General features: G+C 46.7%; 1 protein-coding gene across 1 annotated transcript in view; it reads right to left on the bottom strand.

Moving 5' to 3' along the window:
* Positions 1 to 22,316, bottom strand: part of PPM1G (protein phosphatase, Mg2+/Mn2+ dependent 1G) — a 130,202-nt gene that overhangs the window by 28,410 nt on the left and 79,476 nt on the right. Inside the window, exons 6-7 of the mRNA XM_029596345.1 lie at positions 12,651 to 12,788; positions 12,192 to 12,426 (exon numbers count right to left, since the gene is read on the bottom strand). Coding sequence (XP_029452205.1) covers positions 12,192 to 12,426; positions 12,651 to 12,788 — 373 coding nt within the window. The remainder of the gene's footprint in view (positions 1 to 12,191; positions 12,427 to 12,650; positions 12,789 to 22,316) is intronic.

The raw sequence follows: 22,316 nt of genomic DNA, 5'->3' as shown, positions 1-22,316 counted from the left end.
GCAACCTAGAGCTGCCACCTGTACCCTGAGAGAGCTGCAAGATAAGCCCTTAGAAAGGTCAGCCTGCAAAAAAGAAAAAATGTCAGGAATCAAAGCCCGAGTAGGAACCACCTGATTCTCCTCACACCATTCGAAAACTCCCCAAACCCTGACATAAGCCAGGGAAGTAGAGGTTTTTCTTGACCTGAGAAGAGTAGCGACCACCGCATCAGAATAACCCATATCTTTCAAGTGCCGCCTTTCAAAAGCCATGCCGCTAGAGAGAAGCGATGTACCTCTTCCAAACAAATGGGACCTTGGCAGAGAAGATTCGGAAGGTTCCGAAAGTGAAACGGACCATCCACAATGAGGTTGACAAGGTCTGCAAACCAAAGACATCTCGGCTATTCCAGAGCTACCAGAATCACCTCCGAGGGGTGAGATTATATGCACTGTAGAATTTTGCCAATGAGAGACCAAGGAGAAAACACAAAGCAGAATGCTCATTGGCCAGGGAAGAACCAAGGCATCAATTCCTTCTGCCCCTGGCTCTTGATGTCGACTGAAGAAGCGCGGAGCCTTGGAGTTCTGGAATGTTGCCATCAGGTCCATGCTCGGCGTGGACCACTTTTCGCATATGAGATGAAATGCCTGTTCTGAAAGTGCCTACTCCCCGGGATCTAGACGATGGCGCTTGAGAAAGTCTGCTTGAACTTTATCGAGCCTGGCGATGTGAGACACTGCAATGCGAAGGAGATGTTGTTCCACCCATGCTATCACAGCTAAGCCTCGAATGCGACCAATTGGCTCTTGGTTCCCCCTTGGCGGTTGATATAAGCCACTGTCGTCGCATTGTCGGAAAGGATTCTGACTGACTTCCCCTGAAGAAGCAGTAGAAAGGCCTGTAAGGCTTGTCTCACCGCTCTGGTCTCCAAAAGATTTATCAACCAATGAGATTCCTCTGGCGATCATTGCCCCAGAACAGACCTGTCGAAACAAACTGCCCCCCAGCCTGACAGACTGGCATCCGTCATGACATAAAAGCATAAGAAATTGCCATGCTGGGTCAGACCAAGGGTCCATCAAGCCCAGCATCCTGTTTCCAACAGAGGCCAAAACCAGGCCACAAGAACCTGGCAATTACCCAAAAACTAAGAAGAACCCATGCTACTGATGCAATGAATAGCAGTGGCTATTCCCTAAGTATAATTGATTAATAGCCATTAATGGACTTCTCCTTCAAGAACTTATCCAAACCTTTTTTGAACCCAGCTACACTAACTACACTAACCACATCCTCTGGCAACAAATTCCAGAGCTTTATTGTGCGTTGAGTGAAAAAGAATTTTCTCCGATTAGTCTTAAATGTGCTACTTGCTAACTTCATGGAATGCCCCCTAGTCCCATTATTCGAAGCCTCTGGGTCCACTCCATGACAAAAATTCTGCGATAGGAGCCACCAATCGAGACTGGAACGAGCAGAGTCTGTAAGAGGAAGGGGGAAGATGAAACTGTTCCGACACCGGATTCCAGCGGGAGAGCAATGCTGACTGAAGTGGTCTCAAATGAGCAAATGTCCACGGAACTAAGTCCAAAGTGGAGACCATGGAGCCTAGAACCTGTAGATAATGTCAGACTTTGGGAGGAGACTTGGACAACAAAACTCGAATTTGACACTGTAGTTTGATGATCCGTTGTTCCGTGAGAACAGGGCTCCCAGAAAATCCAAGGACTGGGATGGTACTAAGTGGCTCTTTGCTGGGTTTTCAACCCAGCCCAATGACTGCAGAAGCTGAAGAACTCGAGACACAGTCAAGCGACATATGTTCCGACTTCGCTCGAATGAGCCAATCGTCTAGGTAGGGATGAACAAAGAACATAAGAACATGCCATACTGGGTAAGACCAAAGGTCCATCAAGCCCAGCATCCTGTTTACAACAGTGGCCAGTCCAGGCCATAAGAACCTGGCAAGTAACCAAAAACTAAGTCTATTCCATGTTACCGTTGCTAGTAATAGCAGTGGCTATTTCCTAAGTCAACTTAATAGCAGGTAATGGACTTCTCCAAGAACTTATCCAATCCTTTTTTAAACACAGCTATACTAACTGCACTAACAACATCCTCTGGCAACAAATTCCAGAGTTTAATTGTGCGTTGAGTAAAAAAGAACTTTCTCCGATTAGTTTTAAATGTGCCATATGCTAACTTCATGGAGCGCCGCCTAGTCTTTCTATTATCCGAAAGAGTAAATAACTGATTCACATCTACCCGTTCTAGACCTCTCATGATTTTAAACATCTCTATCATATCACCCCCTCAGCCATCTCTTCTCCAAGCTGAAATGTCCTAACCTCTTTAGTCTTTCCTCATAGGGGAGCTGTTCCATTCCCCTTATTTTGGTAGCCCTTCTCTGTACCTTTTCCATCGCAATTATATCTTTTTTGAGATGCGGCGACCAGAACTGGACACAGTATTCAAGGTGTGGTCTCACCATGGAGCGATACAGAGGCATTATGACCATATTCACCATTCCCTTTCTAATAATTCCCAACATTCTGTTTGCTTTTTTGACTGCTGCAGCACCCTGAATCGACAATTTCAATGTGTTATCCACTATGACGCCTAGATCTCTTTCTTGGGTTGTAGCACCTAATATGGAACCTAACATTGTGTAACTATAGCATGGGTTATTTTTCCCTATATGCATCTTCTTGCACTTATCCACATTAAATTTCATCTGCCATTTTGATGCCCAATTTTCCAGTCTTACAAGGTCTTCCAGCAATTTATCACAATCTGCTTGTGATTTAACTACTCTGAACAATTTTGTATCATCCGCAAATTTGATTATCTCACTCGTCGTATTTCTTTCCAGATCATTTATAAATATATTGAAAAGTAAGGGTCCCAATACAGATCCCTGAGGCACTCCACTGCCCACTCCCTTCCACTGAGAAAATTGTCCATTTAATCCTACTCTCGGTTTCCTGTCTTTTAGCCAGTTTGCAATCCACGAAAGGACATCACCACCTATCCCATGACTTTTTACTTTTCCTAGAAGCCTCTCATGAGGAACTTTGTCAAACGCCTTCTGAAAATCCAAGAATACTACATCTACTGGTTCACCTTTATCCACATGTTTATTAACTCCTTCAAAAAAGTGAAGCAGATTTGTGAGGCAAGACTTGCCTTGGGTAAAACCATGCTGACTTTGTTCCATTAAACCATGACTTTCTATATGTTCTGTGATTTTGATGTTTAGAACACATTCCACTATTTTACCTGGTACTGAAGTCAGGCTAACCGGTCTGTAGTTTCCCGGATCGCCCCTGAAGCACTTTTTAAATATTGGGGTAACATTAGCTATCCTCTAGTCTCAGGTACAATGGATGATTTTAATGATATGTTACAAATTTTTACTAATAGGTCTGAAATTTCATTTTATAGTTCCTTCAGAACTCTGGGGTGTATACCATCCGGTCCAGGTGATTTACTACTCTTCAGTTTGTCAATCAGGTCTACCACATCTTCTAGGTTCACTGTGATTTGATTCAGTCCATCTGAATCATTGCCCATGAAAACCTTCTCCAGTACGGGTACCTCCCCAACATCCTCTTCAGTAAACACCGAAGCAAAGAAATCATGTAATGTTTCCGCGATGGCCTTATCTTCTCTAAGTGCCCCTTTAACCCCTCGATCATCTAACAGTCCAACTGACTCCCTCATAGGCTTTCTGCTTCGGATATATTTTAAAAAGTTTTTACTGTGAGTTTTTGCCTCTACAGCCAACTTCTTTTCAAATTCTCTCTTAGCCTGTCTTATCCATGTCTTACATTTAACTTGCCAACATTTATGTATTATCCTATTTTCTTCTGTTGGATCCTTCTTCCAGTTTTTGAATGAAGATCTTTTGGCTAAAATAGCTTCTTTCACCTCCCCTTTTAACCATGCCGGTAATCGTTTTGCCTTCTTTCCACCTTTCTTAATGTGTGGAATACATCTGGACTGTGCTTCTGGAATGGTATTTAACAATGACCACGCCTCTTGCACATTTTTTTACTTTTGTAGCTGCTTTCTCATTTTATCAAAGTTTCCCTTTTGAAAGTTTAGCATGAGAGCCATGGATATGCATACTGTTCCTCTTCCAGTCATTAATTCAAATTTGACCATATTATGATCACTATTACCAAGCGGCCCCACCACCGTTACCTCTCTCACCAAGTCCTGTGCGCTCCACTGAGAATTAGATCTAAAATTCCTCCCTCTCTCGTCAGTTCCTGAACCAATTGCTCCATGAAGCTATCAGTTATTCCATCCAGGAACTTTATCTCTCTAGCGTGTCCAGATAATACATTATTGGGGTAATTGAAGTCTCCTATTATTACCGCACTACCAATTTGGTTAGCTTCCCTAATTTCTCTTAGCATTCACTGTCCGTCTCACCATCTTGACCAGGTGGACGGTAGTATACTCCTATCACTATATTCAATTTTGCATTTAGTCTCATGAAGGATGTTTATCCTGTTGGACTCTATGCCATCCCGGACAAAAAGCACCACACCGCCTCCCGGGTGCTCCTCTCTGTCATTGCAATATAATTTGTACCCCGGTATAGTACTGTCCCATTGGTTATCCTCCTTCCACCATGTCTCTGAGATGCCAATTAAGTCTATGTCATCATTCACTGCTATACATTCTAGTTCTCCCATCTTACTTCTTAGACTTCTGGCATTAGCATACAAACATTTCAAAGTTTGTTTTTTGTTTGTATTTTCATTCTGCTTTTCAATTGATAGGGATAAGTTAGAATTTTTTTTTAGCTCAGGTGAGTTTTTAGTTACAGGCACTTGGACTACTTTTCTTATTATTGGAACCTCACTGTCGGGATGCCCTAATTCTAATGCATCATTAGTATCCTTTGAAGATACCTCTCTCCGAACCATGCACTGCTGAGCGACTGTCTGCTTTCCCTTTTGTTCTAGTTTAAAAGCTGCTCTCTCTCCTTTTTAAAGGTTAGTGCCAGCAGTCTGATTCCACCCTGGTTAAGGTGGAGCCCATCCCTTCAGAAGAGACTCCCCCTTCCCCAAAAGGTTCCCCAGTTCCTAACAAAACTGAATCCCTCTTCCTTATACCATCGTCTCATCCACGCATTGAGACTCCGGAGCTCTGCCTGCCTCTGGAGACCTGCGCGTGGAACAGGGAGCATTTCAGAGAATGCTACCCTGGAGGTTCTGGATTTAAGCTTTCTACCTAAGAGCCTAAATTTGGCTTCCAGAACCTCCCTCCCACATTTTCCTATGTCGTTGGTGCCCACATGTACCACGACAGCCGGCTCCTCCCCAGCACTATCTAAAATCCTATCTAGGTGATGCGTGAGGTCCGCCACCTTCGCACCAGGTAGGCATGTTACCAGCCACCCAGCTATCTACATTCCTAATAATCGAATCACCAACTATGATGGCCGACCTAACCTTTCCCTCCTGGGCAGTAGGCCTTGGGGAGATATCCTCAGTGCGAAAGGACAATGCATCACCTGGAGAGCAGGTCCTTGCTACAGGATCCTTTCCTGCTGCACCTGGTTGATGCTCTCCCATCATGAGACCTTCTTCCTCCAAGGCATCACCAGGGCTGCCAGTCTGAAGTTGGGACTTGGCTACTATGTACCTGAAGGTCTCATCTATATACCTCTGTCTGCCTCAACTCCTCCAGGTCTGCCACTCTTGCCTCCAGAGATCGGACTCGTTCTCTGAGAGCCAGGAGCTCTTTGCATCGCATGCACATGTACAACTTCTCACCAGTGGGTAAAAGATCATACATGTGACACTCGATGCAAAAGACGGCTCTTTGAGTCCGAGCTGCTATGTGCAGTAGTTTTGCTTTAAGAGCAGGAATCCCTCTTTTCGGAGCTGTGCAGCTACTACAATCATTATTTTGGTAAATATCCTGGGTGCTGTGGCGAGACCGAAAGGAAGAGCGCAAAATTGAAAGTGGTCCCACAGAATCGAGAACTGCATGAAGTTCTGATGGTCGGACCGAATTCCTATGTGAAGATATGCCTCGGTGAGGTCCAAAGAAGCTAGGAATTCACCTTTGTGAACGGATGCCAGGACCGCTATTAAGGTTTCCATGCTAAGCCTTGGGATTCTCAGACATCAATTGACTTTTTAGGTCCAGAATGGGACGAAATGGGCCATCTTTTTTGGGTACGACGAAGTAGATGGAACAACGGCCCTTTTGCCGCTCCAATGGAGGTACCGGCACAATGGCCCCGAGCTCTCTTAGACTATGTAAGGTGTCCCGCACCACCTGACACTTTTGAGTGTAAGAACATGGAGAGACGAGAAAACAGTCGCAAGGGTGCCATACAAAATCTAAGGCGTAGCCTTGTTTTATCACAGTAAAGACCCACTGATCCGATGTTATTTTGGCCCACTCCTCGAAAGAGAGAGACAATCTGCTTCCTACTACCGGAACCGAGGAACGGACCGGCCTCATCTCTTTGAGAAGTTTTCGCTCCACCAGAGGACTGGGAGGGTCCAGGTCTCCCATAACGACGTCCTCGAAAGGACTGAGGCCAAGATTGCTGTCTAGCAGGCTGTTGCCGAAAAGAAGAACCTGAAAAGCTGGAGGAGCGAAACCTGCAGTTTCCTCATAAATGGGATCTGGAAGATAACAATCCCCTTGTCCTGGGCCTATCCTCAGGCAGACGATGTACCTTATTTTCTCCGAAGGAATGAATCAAGTCCTCAAGATCCTTCCCAAAGAGAAGTTTACCCTTAAAGGGTAAAGATCCCAATTGAGCTTTTTAAGAGAAATCTGCAAACCAGTGTATTAACCAGAAAAGTCTGCGGACAGAGACAGCTGAAACCATTGATCTGGCTGAGGTACGTAACAAATCATAAAGAGCGTCAGCACTGTAAGCAACATCGGCTTCCAAACGCCCAGCTTGAATAGCCTCGGACTCAGAAACAGAAGAATTATTCTACAGGAGCTGAACCCAGCGGATTCCTGCTCTTAAAGCAAAACTACTGCACATAGCAGCTCGGACTCCAAGAGCCGAAACTTCAAAAATCTTTAAGCTGAACCTCTAACTTTCGATCCTGAAGATCTTTGAGAGCTGTAGCACCGGTAACCGGGTCTGTAGTCTTTTTGGTAACAGCAGAGTCCGCTGCATCAAGTTTGGGAACACGCAAAAGGTCCAAAGCATCCTCAGGCAGAGGATATAGCTTATCCATGGCCTTGCTGACCTTTAATCCTAAGTCAGGGGTGTCCCAGTCGCGAAATAATAAGTCTGTGACTGAAAGATGAAAAGGAAAAGACCGAGTGGGACCACGAAGACCAACCATGACCGGGTCAATTGAACCCATACGAGAATCCTCTGGCGGGAAATCAATTCCCAACTCCTCAAGAATCGCAGAAATGAGAGGAAGAAGCTCATCCTTCTTAAAGAGGCGGATCACCTTAGGATCATCACCTTCAACCACATGACGACCCTGAGAGGGCAAGGGATCTTGACCAGCAGCATAATCAGGGTCCTGAGGAGGAATGTCGCTTGGGTCCCCTGGTCTGACTGAGGTATCAGAAGACGTGTCAGGTAAGTGCCGAGACACTGGAGTCCTAACAGAGCGCTTAAGCTTGGAAACATCCATCCCCTGCGAGGATTTGTTCCATTTAGAAGCTGCTTTTTGAGACAATGGTACTGAAAAAGAAATCCCCTCAGAATTCTTTTTTGAGGACTTTCTGGCCTTATAAGCTTTATGTAAAAACATGATAAAGTCGGAAGAAAAGGAAGAAGAGGAGTCTGAAGTCCCCTCAGGACTCTCCTCAGCAGCTGAATTAGCAAAACAATCACCTCTCTTGGAAGCTAATTGCTGTGGAGAAAGAGCAGGAGGAGAAACCCCTCCCCCCTCCGCTGCGAGTGGAGCAGCTTGAACAGAGACAGAAATTGCTTTAGATGAAGCAGGAAATGGGAAGGAGGCTGCAGCAGAAAGACATGGGCGTCCTGGTCTGACAGAGCAATGGAGCGAGGAAGAAATAACACCCCCAGCTGCCCCTGAAGATCCCTCCCTCCCCCCCCCCGGGGAGGCAGGAGGAGCATAGGCCATCGTTAGAGACTCTAGCCCGCGCGTCTCCTCACGCACAGCAGGCCGGACCACGGGACATTTGTGGAAAAAAAAAGAGCCAACTGAGGAGAAAATGAAAGCGAAAGAAAAAAGCCTGCCGACTGCCCAAAGAAGCTAAAGAGGTATGGAGAGTCCGATCAGCAAAGTAAAAAAAAAGCTATAAATAACTTTTTTTTTTTTTATACGACCTGAATGAAGCTGGGTCATCTGCTCCGCGGGGTGAGTGAACCGGGCTCCCCGGTATCACCCCAAAAGCTGCAGCAAACTGAAGCCAAGGGTTCTCAACCCCTAAAAGCCAAAAGCCTCAAATACCAGGGAGGATGGTCCCCCTCAGGACCTGCCAACTCCCTGGGAAGCTAGTCTCTGCTTCCCTGCTTCCAGAAAAAAAAATTTATTTATTTATTTTTTTAAAAGTAAAGTAAAATAAGAAATACTTAAAAGAAAAAGAAATTTTATGAACAAAAATATCTATTTTGTCTGTATTTTTCAAAACTGACTAAAATCCTGACTGTAGGATTTGCACCTCCACCATCTGCTGGAGACAGAAAAATACTGACGTACTATAGGTGCACCTCACGGAAGGGGCGGAGTCAGTTGGAACCTTTTCTGCCTCCATCTGCTGGTGAGTGGACAGAACCCAGGAGTCTGGACTGATCCGGGTACATACAGGGAACAAGTACTTTTTGGTATAATATTGAGACCAAGGGGACCACCTTATTGAGACCAAGGGGACCACCTTATTAGAAAAGGAATGATGAATAAAACGGAAAATGTCATAATGCCTCTGTATCGCTCCATGGTGAGACCGCACCTTGAATACTGTGTACAATTCTGGTCGCCGCATCTCAAAAAAGATATAATTGCGATGGAGAAGGTACAGAGAAGGGCTACCAAAATGATAAGGGGAATGGAACAACTCCCCTATGAGGAAAGACTAAAGAGGTTAGGACTTTTCAGCTTGGAGAAGAGACGACTGAGGGGGGATATGATAGAGGTGTTTAAAATCATGAGAGGTCTAGAACGGGTAGATGTGAATCGGTTATTTACTCTTTCGGATAGTAGAAGGACTAGGGGACACTCCATGAAGTTAGCATGGGGCACATTTAAAACTAATCGGAGAAAGTTCTTTTTTACTCAACGCACAATTAAACTCTGGAATTTGTTGCCAGAGAATTTGGTTTGTGCAGTTAGTATAGCTGTGTTTAAAAAAGGATTGGATAAGTTCTTGGAGGAGAAGTCCATTACCTGCTATTAAGTTCACTTAGAGAATAGCCACTGCCATTAACAATGGTTACATGGAATAGACTTAGTTTTTGGGTACTTGCCAGGTTCTTATGGCCTGGATTGGCCACTGTTGGAAACAGGATGCTGGGCTTGATGGACCCTTGGTCTGACCCAGTATGGCATTTTCTTATGTTCTTATGTTCTTAAGGCCCTCTGTAAGGGTCTCATTTGGGCCCTACCCCACGACATCAGATCCAGAGTTGCCACCATGGAACCTAGCACCTGCAGATATCTCCAGTTTACTGGAACTTGCGCTTTCAACAAATAACTCACCTGTTCCTATAATTTATAAATCCTTTCCTCTGTCATATGAACTCGACCTTCCCAGTATCATATAATGCACCCAGATATTCCAGAGATTGGAATGGGACCAGTCTGTTTTATTGAAAATTGATCATCCATCCCAGCTCTTGAGGGAATGGAACCACTCTGATAGTCACCATCATGTCTTGTTGCTCCGACTTTGCTCGTAGTAACCAATCGTCCAGAAAATGATGAACCAGGAACCCTTCCTGACACAGGGCTGCAGACACTACTACCATCACCTTGATAAAAGTTCTTAGAGAGGTAGCCAGCCCAAAGGGAAGAGCCTTAAACTGAAAATGTTGACCTAGCACTGCAAAGGGAAGATACTTCCGATGCCCCCTTCTTATCAGAATGTGAAGATAAGCTTTGGACAAATCCAAGGACATCATGGATTCTTCAACTTCAAAATTTCCATCTTGAAGTGAGTGATCTTCAAAGCCTTGTTCACATGCTTGAGATCCAGTATGGGACAAAAGGTATTCATTTTTTCAAGATTAAAAAGAAAATGGAGTATCTTCCGAGATCCCTTTGTGCTGCTGGTACAGGAACCATCATACCCAAGAACAATAAACAACAGAAAGTAATCCATATTATTTTCTTCTTCTGAGCAGAAAGACAAAGAGAAACCATAAACATGTTTGAAATAAGATGGGAAATTTATAGGGCATAACAGTTTCCAATTACCTTCAGAAACCACTGATATGATGTAATCTGGACTCAACTTCAATGAAAGGAGGATGCTGGTCAGCCTATCTCCCGTACTGAAGCCTGGGTCTCCACACCTTCATTGAGTATTCCCATGCACTGGCTGGCATGCCAGTGCTGGAACCGTTTAAACCTCTTCTACTGGGCTGAAAGAACAAACTGATTATAAAGCCTGGGATGCTGACTGAATGAAGGTTTAGTCTCTCTCTCTCTGGTATCTCAATAGCAACTCCTAACAAGCACAGAACACATAGCCCCCTTAGTCCTATCCTCCAGTAATCTGGAAGCCTTAAACTCCAAGTTGTTCTCAAACTTTTCCAAATTGTCTCCAAAGAGTTGGATGCTCTTAAATGGAAACTCACCGAGGCTTAGAGATAGCATCTGCCAATCAGATGTGGAGACACAACAGACATCTTCCAGCCACTATGGAGGCCATACTCCTTGCCAGAGCCCAAATAAAATTATACAATGTGTCAGCTAAAAAAGGCTATCACAGGCTCCATTTGAGCTGCTTCTATAACAGAATCTTCACTTTCCAAGGAAGTTTCCTGGATAAATTGCACTAATCGAAGCTTGGCCCTCACACAATTCCACAGCAGCCTAGACAGCCAGACCAGTGGCATTCACAGCCAGACCAAAAGCATGCTTAAGAGCTGCATTAATCATCCTATCTTGAGCATCCTTCAGGGAAGCACCCTCCTTCTACTAGGACAGTAGTCGTCCTAGTAACCATGCAAATCAGAGCATCAATCTTAGGGACCTTCAGCTTTTCCTTTTCCTGGTCACTCAGACAAAAAAGTCACCTTCCTTAAAACTGGATTCCAGGGAATCCCATTTGCAAAATTCAGCTCCCTACTAGACTTAGTTAGGGGAAAAATCTTAGGGAGCCTTCCCCCCCTCACCCCTGGCAAAGATTGATGCATGGCACACCCAGAGCAGAGTGGGGACTTTTCCCCCCCACAGTCCAGAGTTGCCATCTCCCACTAATCTAAAGGCACAAACAGACCTGGAGAAACTAAAAAGAGCTGCCAAATATCTGTTTTGGTATAACACAGTCTCCTCTGACACACTGAAAACGGCAGCTGTGGTCTGAAGGCTGATGAATGATTCCTCTCTATATTTTTTTTTTAAACTTTAAATGCTGTCCAGAAGGGAAAAAAAAAAAAAGAGCAAGAAGGGGGAACCCCCCACCAGAAAAGCAATAGAAAACAGAGAGACTAAGCCCCCCAAACCACCAAAAACAACAGGGGGGGGGGGGGGGGACACAGCTCACTTGTACAGATGCAGTTCTCTAAATGAAATCCCCTGGTCATAAGGCTACGTTCAACTCCTGGAAGAAGTCAGAAGACTTTCACCCAGGAATGTCTCAACCAGGGGAGGGAGTCTCAGGACTAATCATTCTAGGAGCAAGCCACTTCCAACTTCTAAATCCGGTCTACACAACCAGGTCTCAGACACAGCATGGGATAGAGATAGGGAATACTGGCAGGCTGAGTACAGTACAAGACTCTATAAGGAGTGAGGTTAACAAACCTTTAGTTATCAGTCTCCATCTACTTGTTGGGGAGTATAACCCATGTCTCTGAACTGGTATGGCTAGCTGAAGACGACCCCTCCAATATGATTAAGGGTTTTGCTATCCAAAAACATATTGTGATCTATAATTGTGACATATTAAGCCTTGCTCATGAGAAAATCTCCTGGGTGATCAGCAAAGTTTGTAATTGTGATGTTAGAGAGTGACTTGATCCGCTTTTAATAATAATATACATTTAAAAAAAAAAGTTACGTACCAATAGCTCTGGAAAGATTGAGCCCTCCGTTCACTCTGCCATCCATGGTGACCTTCCCCCCTGCATTTTTGATCCTGGCCAGCTCTAGCTCATCTTCAGGCTTATGATCATATGACATGTCAAGGGCTTTTCCACTCTCTGACACCACGCAGCGGGAATCCCCAGCATTAGCCACAATTAGCTGCTTGCCGCGGATAAGCGCCACCACAGCAGTTGTTCCACTGTCAGACCCAGGCTGCAATATGTGAGAAATTAGAAAGATATGGGTTTAAAATAGAACACATGAAGAGGAATGGATGTAAGCACAGAACTGATAAAAACACTTATACTAGCGTCAAAGAACGTACAGAGGAATCAATTTGCAACATTTAAGTACCCCCAAAGCTGCTAAAATATATGCAATGCTTCTCCACTTTCTCCTCCTTTCATGTTACCCTAAAACAGATGGATAAGTTATACCTCCTCCTTCCCTTCCATCCCTGGTAACATCATTTCTTCTTCTTCTTCTTCATCATCTTCATCTTCCTCTGCATCTTCACTGTCCTCCTCTTCATTTTCCATTTCTTCACTGCTATAATCCTCTTCTTCACTGCACTCCTGACAAAGAAAATTATGCATTTGATTAAGTACTTTCCACAGGGAACAGAAGCCAATTCCCAACTTAAGCTCACAGCTCATAAGAGTTTCAGCTTCGAGGATCCAAATTAAGAATGTGCAAGACAGATTCTTTTGAATGCCATGTTTGGAGCAGGGCTGCTTCCTGTTGAATGCAAAGGGCACCCCCCCCCGCCTTCCAGGAGATGACCTTTTATTTCCACTAGAATAGTAAGGCTGCAGCTTCTCAGGAAGAAGCTGTGTGCCAATTAATACTGGAGTAGTATAAAGTGGTGCATGTTTATGTATTAACAGAGCTGAGCAAGGGACTCAACTAAATGTGGAAGCCACAAGTCATGATTAAGGTGCACCAACATAACTGCAGAGTTCTGGAACTGAAACAGCAGAGCTGCTGCAAAGGAAAATTAGTTCTTACCTATTAATTTTCGTTCCGGTAGTACCAAGGATCAGTCCAGACTGCTGGGTTATGTCTCCCTTCCAGCAGATGGAGTCAGAAAAGCTGAAAAGGCACCTCCCATATAACCTGGTGTGCCACCTGTGATCCCTCAGTATAATCAATATCAAAGCAGAATGAATGTAACATATGGTAAACAACCAATGACTAGATCAAGTCAAACAGTAACCTCTGAAATAACTAGAAACGTTTGACAAAAATAACTATGTTGCGTCTGAAGGTATGTTCTGAAAAGAAAAATCTGCAGAGAAACAATACAAGCAGTCGAGCGGGACTCTCCTTCCTCTGGGCGGGCGTCTGGACTGATCCTTGGTACTCACGCAAGCACAGTGTGAACACTATAAGAGAGGGAAATAGTATCTTAACTATTCACCCAACCATATATTAAACTAGACTGGAGACAATATCATAGGCGAAGTGCTCACAACCAGTTCTCGATCTGCTGTCTCTCCTTTTCATCTTCGTTCCAACTTACCTTTTGGTCAATTTTTAAGATTAAGACGTCTGTGTTCAGACGTATTTGATTATAAATTGAAGGCACAGGTGATGATTCAAAATTTTACTTCACGTGGTTATCCTTTACATATCATCAAAAAGGCATACAAGCGTGCCCGCTGGATTAATAGAGATTTACTACTACAACCTACTTGTAGAAGTAGAGATACAGAACAGTTGGTATGTGTATTACCATTTTCATCCCAAATTTTTAAAGTACAAAAAGTGATCAAAAAATATTGGCATATATTAAGTCTGCATGATGGTTTTCAAAGTTTCCCAATGTTTGCGTTCAAACGAGGTAAAAACATCAGGGACCTGATAGTACATTCAGATTTTTCTGATGAGATGAAGGATAACTTGATGGCAACAAACTTTCATGCCGGGCATCATCCTTGTATGAAGTGTTCGGTTTGTGATCAATCATATGATGGTAACACGCTGCCATTTTTTGCTAAAGGTAATTTTAAATTAGCAGCGGCCACTACCTGTGAATCCAGAGGAGTGGTCTATGCTTTGTGGTGCCCGTGTCCACTTTTATACATTGGGAAAACCAAAAGATGTCTTAAGACACGTATGATTGAACATCGGAGTGCCATCACTAGAGGCAGACTGGAGGCACCATGCGTCCAGCACTGCGTTGACAAGAGCCACACTTTTGCAGAATTAAAATTTGCTGTGATTGAACAGCCCATTCCGAGCAATCGGGGGGGCAATTTCGATCTGTACCTTACTCAAAGGGAACAAAAATGGATACACTTTTTTGATTCAGTGATTCCGAGAGGACTCAACAAAGAAATTGATTGGTCTGTTTTTTGAAATCTTATGTTTTGTAGCAGCAGGGTTAATCTATCACGGCAGGGCATGCTGGGACTAGTAGTTTTCGGTGTATAAACATGTTACCGGAAACCAGGTGTTTCTGTGTTTTCCGGTTTTGCATTACTCAGCGGTCTATTTAAATCAGGCGAGTCAGTTCGGTTGAACAAAGGCGTTTATCGCCATGCTGTGAAGTTGATTTCAATGATTCTGGCGTTCCGGTGAGTTTTTTACTTCCTTTACACCGAATGATATGTTATTTTTCAGATTGAATGGTTTGTCATCTTTAAGGATGATGTTTGTATCTACCTGTTAGCCTTCAAGTCCTAACGGAGTTTTTCAGTTGAGCAGGAATTGGGAGCATTTTGCTAGTGTGTGTGTGTGGGTTTAGGATTTCGGTTTTAATTAATTTTACATATTTTTTCATATTGTTTCACAGGAACTGAATGGAAATAATATACCGGTGACTAGTGATCTGTCATCTTCATTCCCCTTGAAAAAGACTCCTTGTGAGTCGAAACATGGACCATGTCGGGGTGGATAATGGAAGTATACCTTTTTGATATTTGAATGACCACTCACGTGGCTGAATACTTGTTGATTATTAGTGGGTTACTAACCGGTAGTAAGTCTACAGATTTTGAGAAATTTTGCATTTTCATGGTTTAGAGATTATTTGATTAAATAAAGTATGTTCGTTGGAGTGAGGGTTGGGTAGACAGGAGACAATAAATGATTAAAAACCATTTGAGCTCACAGGCTGATTACTGCCTGCGGCCCATTGAGGGCGAGAGACAGCAGATCGAGAACTGGTTGTGAGCACTTCGCCTATGATATTGTCTCCAGTCTAGTTTAATATATGGTTGGGTGAATAGTTAAGATACTATTTCCCTCTCTTATAGTGTTCACACTGTGCTTGCGTGAGTTAACTACTGAGAGGTGTTGCTTCTGTTGACTGATCCTTGGTACTACAGGAATGACAATTAACAGGTAAAAACTAATTTTCCTTTCCCTGTAAGTTCCAGGATCAGTCCAGACTGCTGGGATGTACCCAAGCTGCCCTAAAGGGGGTGGGACTTTGAGATCCCCGCTCGAAGCACACTGCTGCCAAAAGAAGCCATCTTCAGATCCCGCACGTCCAAGCGGTAATGCTTGGCAAACGTGCGCAAAAATTTCCAAGTAGCCGCCCAGCAAATCTCTCGTGGTGAGACACATTCGCTCTCCGCCCAGGATGCCGCTTGCGACCTAAGAGAATGCGCCTTTAGTTCGGGACGCCTGTGACATATGTAAGTTGAAGCAATAGTGTCTTTCAACCAGCGGGCAATAGTAGCCCTAGAAGCCTTAGTCCCTTTCTTAGGACCACTCCACAAGACAAAAAGATGGTCGGACAATCGTAAATGGAGAAATTACTTACCTGATAATTTCGTTTTCCTTAGTGTAGACAGATGGACCCAGGACCAATGGGTATAGTGTACTCCTGATAGCAGTTTGAGACGGATCAGATTACAATCTGACAACAGCCCCTAGTACATATATCCCTGCAGGAAGTGCAGCTCTTCAGTATTCTCCTCGAAAAGCATTGTGGATGTATGTGACACTGACTAATTTGAATAACTTGGTTAAACTTTATTACTTGGTTAACTTGATTAACTTGAACTGGTTGGATTGACTATAGCTGGAGACCGCCAGTGTACTCAACCGGAAGCGTCGACACCCGGCAGGGTGGAAATCCTCAGTGACTGAAAACATGGCTTACCCTTGATCATTTGAATTCCATGAGTAACGGCAGCCAAGGGTGGGATACTGAGTCCATCTGTCTACACTAAGGAAAACAAAATTATCAGGTAAGTAATTTCTCCATTTCCTAGCGTGTAGCAGATGGACTCAGGACCAATGGGATGTATAAAAGCTACTCCCGAACCGGGTGGGAGGCTGCCCGTGACCCACTTAGTACTGCCCTTGCAAATGCTGCGTCCTCCCGAGCCTGAACATCCAGGCGGTAAAATCTGGAGAAGGTGTGGATGGAGGACCATGTCGCCACCTTGCAAATCTCGGCAGGTGACAACATTCTGGTTTCTGCCCAGGATACTGCCTGGGCTCTGGAAGAATGGGCCTTGACCTGTAGAGGCGGTGGTTTGCCTGCTTCTACGCAGGCCGCCTTGATGACTTCCTTGATCCAGCGGACTATGGTTGCCCGCGAGGCTGCTTCCCCTTGTCTCTTCCCGCTGTGAAGGACGAAAAGGTGGTCCGTTTTTCGTACGGGTTCCGACATTTCCAGGTATCTGGATAGAAGTCTGCCGATGTTGAGGTGACAGACTTCGAGCTTCTTCCGAATTCTTCGAGTCATCCGGCGATGGTAGCAAGATGGTTTGGTTAAGGTGGAAGTGTGATACCACTTTGGGAAGGAACGAAAGGACCGTGCGTAGCTGTATGGCTCCCGGAGTGAGCCTGAACAACGGTTCAAGGCAGGACAGTGCTTGTAGTTCTGAAATGCGGCGGGCTGAACAAACCGCCAGCAGGAATGCTATCTTTAACGTTAACAGGCGGAGGGACAGCCCTCGGAGGGACCTGAAAGAGGTTCCTGCTAGGAAATCCAGGACCAAGTTGAGATTCCAAAGAGGTACCAGCCACTTTAGTGGTGGGCGTATGTGCTTGATTCCTTTCAGGAAGCGTGACACGTCCGGGTGAGAAGCTATGCTGTTGCCCTCGTTCTTGGAGCCGTAGCATGCCAATGCGGCCACCTGTACCTTGATGGAGTTGAGGGACAGCCCTTTCTGTAGCCCGTTCTGTAAGAATTCTAGGATCATGGGAATTTTACTTGAGCGTGGCTTGATGTCGTGGTCTTCGCACCAGGCTTCAAATACTCTCCAAATCCTTATGTACGTTAGGGATGTGAAGAACTTGTGTGCTCAGAGTAGGGTGTTGATTATAGCCCCCGAGTATCCGCTCTCTCTCAGGTGAGCCCTCTCAATGACCAGGCCCGTAAGAGAGAATTGAGCTGGATCCTCGTGGAGGATAGGTCCTTGTTGGAGCAGGTCTCTGTGTGGAGGCAGTGGTAGGGGGTTCCCTGCCAGTAATCTTCTCATGTCTGCATACCACGGTCTTCTTGGCCAGTCCAGGGCCACTAGAAGAACTAGTCCCCTGTGTAATTGTATCTTGTGAATGATTGCGCCCAATAGGGGCCACAGCGGGAATGCATATAATAGGGTCCCCTGTGGCCAGGTCTGTACCAGGGCATTGATCCCCTGGGCCTGAGGTTCCCGCCTGTGGCTGAAGTACCTGGGTACCTTTGCGTTGGACCGGCTTGCCAGAAGGTCCATGTCCAGTGTCCCCCACCGGTTCACTATCAGTTGGAACATGGACGACAGCTTCCATTCTCCTGGGTCTAGACTTTCCCTGCTGAGGTAGTCTGCCATGATGTTGTCTTTCCCGGCGATGTGGACGGCAGAGATCTCCTGGAGGTTTACTTCCACCCACGCCATTAGGGGATCTATTTCCAGAGACACCTGCTGGCTTCTGGTTCCCCCCTGCCGGTTGATGTAGGCTACAAGTGGCCTTGTCAGACATTACTCTGACCACTTTGTCTCGGAGTCTGTGAGAGAATCGTAGGCAGGCTAGTCTGACTGCCCGCACTTCTAGGCGGTTGATGTTCCATCCCGCCTCTTCTGTGTTCCACTGCCCTTGGGCGGTTAACTCCTCGCAGTGTGCTCCCCATCCTCGTAGGCTGGCATCTGTGGTGAGCAGGGTCCAGGTTGGGGAGGATAGCCTTGATCCCCGGCTCAAGTGGCTGACTTGCAGCCACCACCGTAGCTGGGTCCGGACACTGCCCAGGAGTGATAGATGTACAGTGTAATTCTGAGACAGTGGATTCCATTGTGATAGAAGTGAGCGCTGCAGGGGTCTCATGCGAGCTCACGCCCATGGCACTACTTCCAGTGTGGATGCCATCAGACAGAGGACTTGCAGGTAATCCCATGCTGTGGGCCGAGGTTCGCTCAGTAAGAATTGTAATGGGTTCCACAGTTTTGATCTCCTTGTGGGAGTCAGGCTGACCTTGTCTTCTTTGGTGTCGAAAGGACTCCTAGGTATTCTAGAGACTGTGAGGGCTGTAGACAACTTTTGTTTGTGTTTACCACCCAGCCTAGGCTCTCCAGTAGTGTTTTGACTGTTGGTTGTTTGGCGGCTTTCCTCTGGGGATTTTGCCCTGATCAGCCAGTCATCTAGGTAAGGATATACAAGGACTCCTTCCTTCCTCAGTGTTGCCGCTGCCACCACCACTATGATCTTAGTGAACATCCGGGGTGCTGTGGCTAACCCGAAGGGTAGTGCCCGGAACTGGTAGTGACAGTCCAGGATTTTGAAGCGTAGATAGCACTGGTGTTCCTGATGAATTGAGTTGTGTAGGTAGGCCTCCGAAAGATCCAGGGATGTGAGAAACTCTCCCGGTTGTATCGCCCTTATTACGGAATGTAGGGTTTCCATGCGGAAGCGGGGAATCCTTAGGTGGCGGTTGACTGACTTGAGGTCCAGGATGGGCCTGAACGTCCCTTCTTTCATGGGGACGATAAAATAAATGGAATAATGCCCAGTATTTATTTCTTGTGGAGGCACTGGGGTGATGGCCTTGAGGGCCAGTAGCCTGGTCAGTGTAGCTTCCACTGCTGCCCTCTTGGAGAGGTCGTGGCAGGGGGATTCCACAAACTTGTCCGGAGGGGTTCGCAGGAAATCCAGGTAGTACCCCTCCCGAATGATGGCCAGGACCCACTTGTCCGAAGTTCTCTCGACCCATCTGTGGTAGAATAGGGCTAGTCTGCCTCCTATGGCTTCATCCCTTGGATGGGTCGGCTGAATCTCATTGTGGGGTATGGCTGGGGCCTGCACCCGAGCTGGTTCCCCTCTTGTTGTGCTTGTTCCGAAAGGACTGGTTCCTGCCCGTAGGTCGGGGCGCTTGATAGTTGTTTCTGTATGGATTGAAGCGCTGAGAGCTTCTGCCCCTGGAAGATCGGGGGAAGGGTCGCTGGTTTCTCTTAGTCTTGTCCTCCGGTAGGCGCGGCAATGGGGACTCTCCCCATTTGTTGGCCAGTTTCTCTAGCTCGCTGCGGAACAGGAGGGATCCTTTGAAGGGCATCCTTGTGAGGCGAGTTTTGGAAGATGCGTCTGCTGACCAGCTTCGGAGCCAGAGTTGTCTCCTGGAAGACACTGCAGATAACACTCCTCTGGCTGCAGTATGCACCAGATTGGAAGCAGCGTCCGTAAGGAATGATACTGCTGGCTCCATGACTTCTCCAGGGGTGTTGCTCCTGGTCTGAGATAAACAGGCACGTGTCACTACAGTGCAGCAGGCTGCTATTTGTAGGGACATAGCAGCTACGTCAAAAGACTGTTGAAGGATGGATTCCAGGTGCCGGTCATGTGCATCTTTGAGCGCTGCTCCTCCCTCCACAGGGATAGTAGTGCGCTTCGAGACCGCGCAGACCATAGCATCAACTTTTGGGCATGTCAGGAGGTCTTTGGCTGCCGGGTCCAGGGGGTACATAGCTGCCATAGCTCATCCCCCTTTGAATGAGGACTCTGGAGCACTCCATTCCAGGTCAATTAGCTGCTGGATGGCTTGTAACAGAAGGAAATGGCGAGAGGTCTGGCTGAGGCCTTCTAGCAGGGGATTTGGCTTAGGCTCCCCCAAAGCACCTGGGCCCAGGATAGCGAGCTCCCTCAGGCTGTGAATGACCAGGTCAGGGAGCTCGTCCTTGGTGAAGAAGCGTTTCATGGTTCGGTGAGGCTCTGTCCCCGGGGGAAGTTCCCCCTCTTCTAAGGGCTCTGCTTCCTCTTCAAAGTAGTCTGTGTCCCCATAGGTGGGGCTTCTGGGCGGTGGAAACCTTTGTCTAGGCCTCGAGGGGCCTGGGGCATACAGGTCTTCTGGCAGCAAATGTGGCTGATCAGCCAGAGGTTCCGTTTGCATGTGGACAAAGGTATGTAGCCCTTTGAAGAACTCCACCCATGAGACAGACGCTGGATCCAAGCCAAGCGGCACTGGGTCCCTGGGGGTCCCCATCTGCGGGGGTGTCCCGCTGAGATTTGCTAGGTCCGGGGTACCCACCAAGGAGCTATTACTCGGCCCTGGGTGGGACTGGCCCTGGGCTGGATAACCCAGGGCCTCCTCGCACTGAGTGCACAGGGCCTCCTCACTTTGTGCGGCTCTGATATGGCATGCTGGGCAGAGGCCTTGAGCCTTTATCTCTGTTTCCGGTGGTGCCATGGTTATCAGCGCGTAACCCCTTATGTGCTCCGGCATGTCTAAGATAAGGTTGTGCACGCAGTTGTGCGCTCAGCCCGGTAGGGGTGTGGCGCTCGTATAACTTATGTGCACGGCCCTTGTGCGTGTAACTTTATGCGCACATGTAATTTGTGCGCCTAGCTAGACTTGTGCATTCGGGACGAGCCGACTAACGGAGCAGCGAATAGGGCCAAGATGGTGACCACGCGGGCAATATGGCGACCTCGGAAAGTCTCCACGTGGGTAGACACTTGAAACTAACCGGGGCCTGGCCCTGCTAGGGCGGATCAACCCGGTTGCACTGGTTCCGGCCGGCGACCTGTGCGACTCCTCGAACCTCTGAGACCGGAGTCAACGCTGAGGATCTCTCCCTTACCTTGTCTTCAGCGCTTCCTGGTTTCGTTCTGGGCGATCTCCGGCTGCGGGGGGAGAGAGCAAATACCTTCACTGCCGCGCTTGAGGGTGCACCCACTGCCTCTCAGCTGCGCCCGGGATCGGGGGCTAGGTCCTCGCCGCGATTCGGCTGTCTGACTGAGGCTTACCTCAGAGGGTCCACAGAAATCACCTCGGGAAATCTCAACTGGGGGAGGGACCAGAGTGTATCACCGCAGGAGAGCGGGGCTAGTCTTCAGAGGTAGGGTGTCTTCAAATTTTGTTGGTTCTAACGCTGTGAGAGCGTGCAAATAGTCCCTAACTGCTATGGAGACGGAAAAATACTGAAGAGCCTCACTTCCTGCAGGGGTATATGTACTAGGGGCTGACGTCAGATTGAAATCTGATCCATCTCCAACTGCTATCAGGAGTACACTATATCCATTGGTCCTGAGTCCATCTGCTACACGCTAGGAAAGGATTAGTTACTTCCAAGTACCACAAGAGGACTCTGCGAACATACAACCTTTTGAGATGCTGAGCGTGATGAGCATTCCTATCCTCATCTGGGAATGCCGGCAAATCAATCGACTGGTTGACATGGAAGGCCGATACCACCTTAGGCAAGAAGAAAGGTATGGTCCGCAGGGAAACCCCTGAGTCAGTGATGCGCAGGAAAGGCTCCCTACAGGACAACGCTTGAAGTTCTGAGATCCTTCTAGCCGAACAGATAGCCATGAGAAACACAGTCTTAAGTGTTAAATCCTTTAGCATAGCTCGCTTCAAAGGTTCAAAAGGAGGACTACACAGGCCACGAAGAACCAAATTCAAACTCCAAGACGGACAGATCGAACGCACCGGTGGTCTTAGGTGTTTGACACCCTTCAAGAATCTGGCTACGTCCGGGTGAAAAGCGATGGAAATACCATCAACCTTACCTTGAAAACAGCCCAAAGCTGCTACCTGAACTTGCAGCAAGCTGTACGCCAAACCTTTAAGCCGTCCTGCAAGAAAGCAAGAATGTGACTAATGGCGGCCTGCCGTGGGGACACACAACTCACGGCACCACGAATCAAACACCTTCCATACCCGAACGTAG

This window comes from Rhinatrema bivittatum, chromosome 3 (assembly GCF_901001135.1).
Source record: "Rhinatrema bivittatum chromosome 3, aRhiBiv1.1, whole genome shotgun sequence".
In the NCBI taxonomy this organism is placed as follows: Eukaryota; Metazoa; Chordata; class Amphibia; order Gymnophiona; family Rhinatrematidae; genus Rhinatrema; species Rhinatrema bivittatum.
The sequence above is the reverse complement of the archived record's forward strand: the minus strand, read 5'-3'. Positions and strand labels throughout refer to the sequence as shown.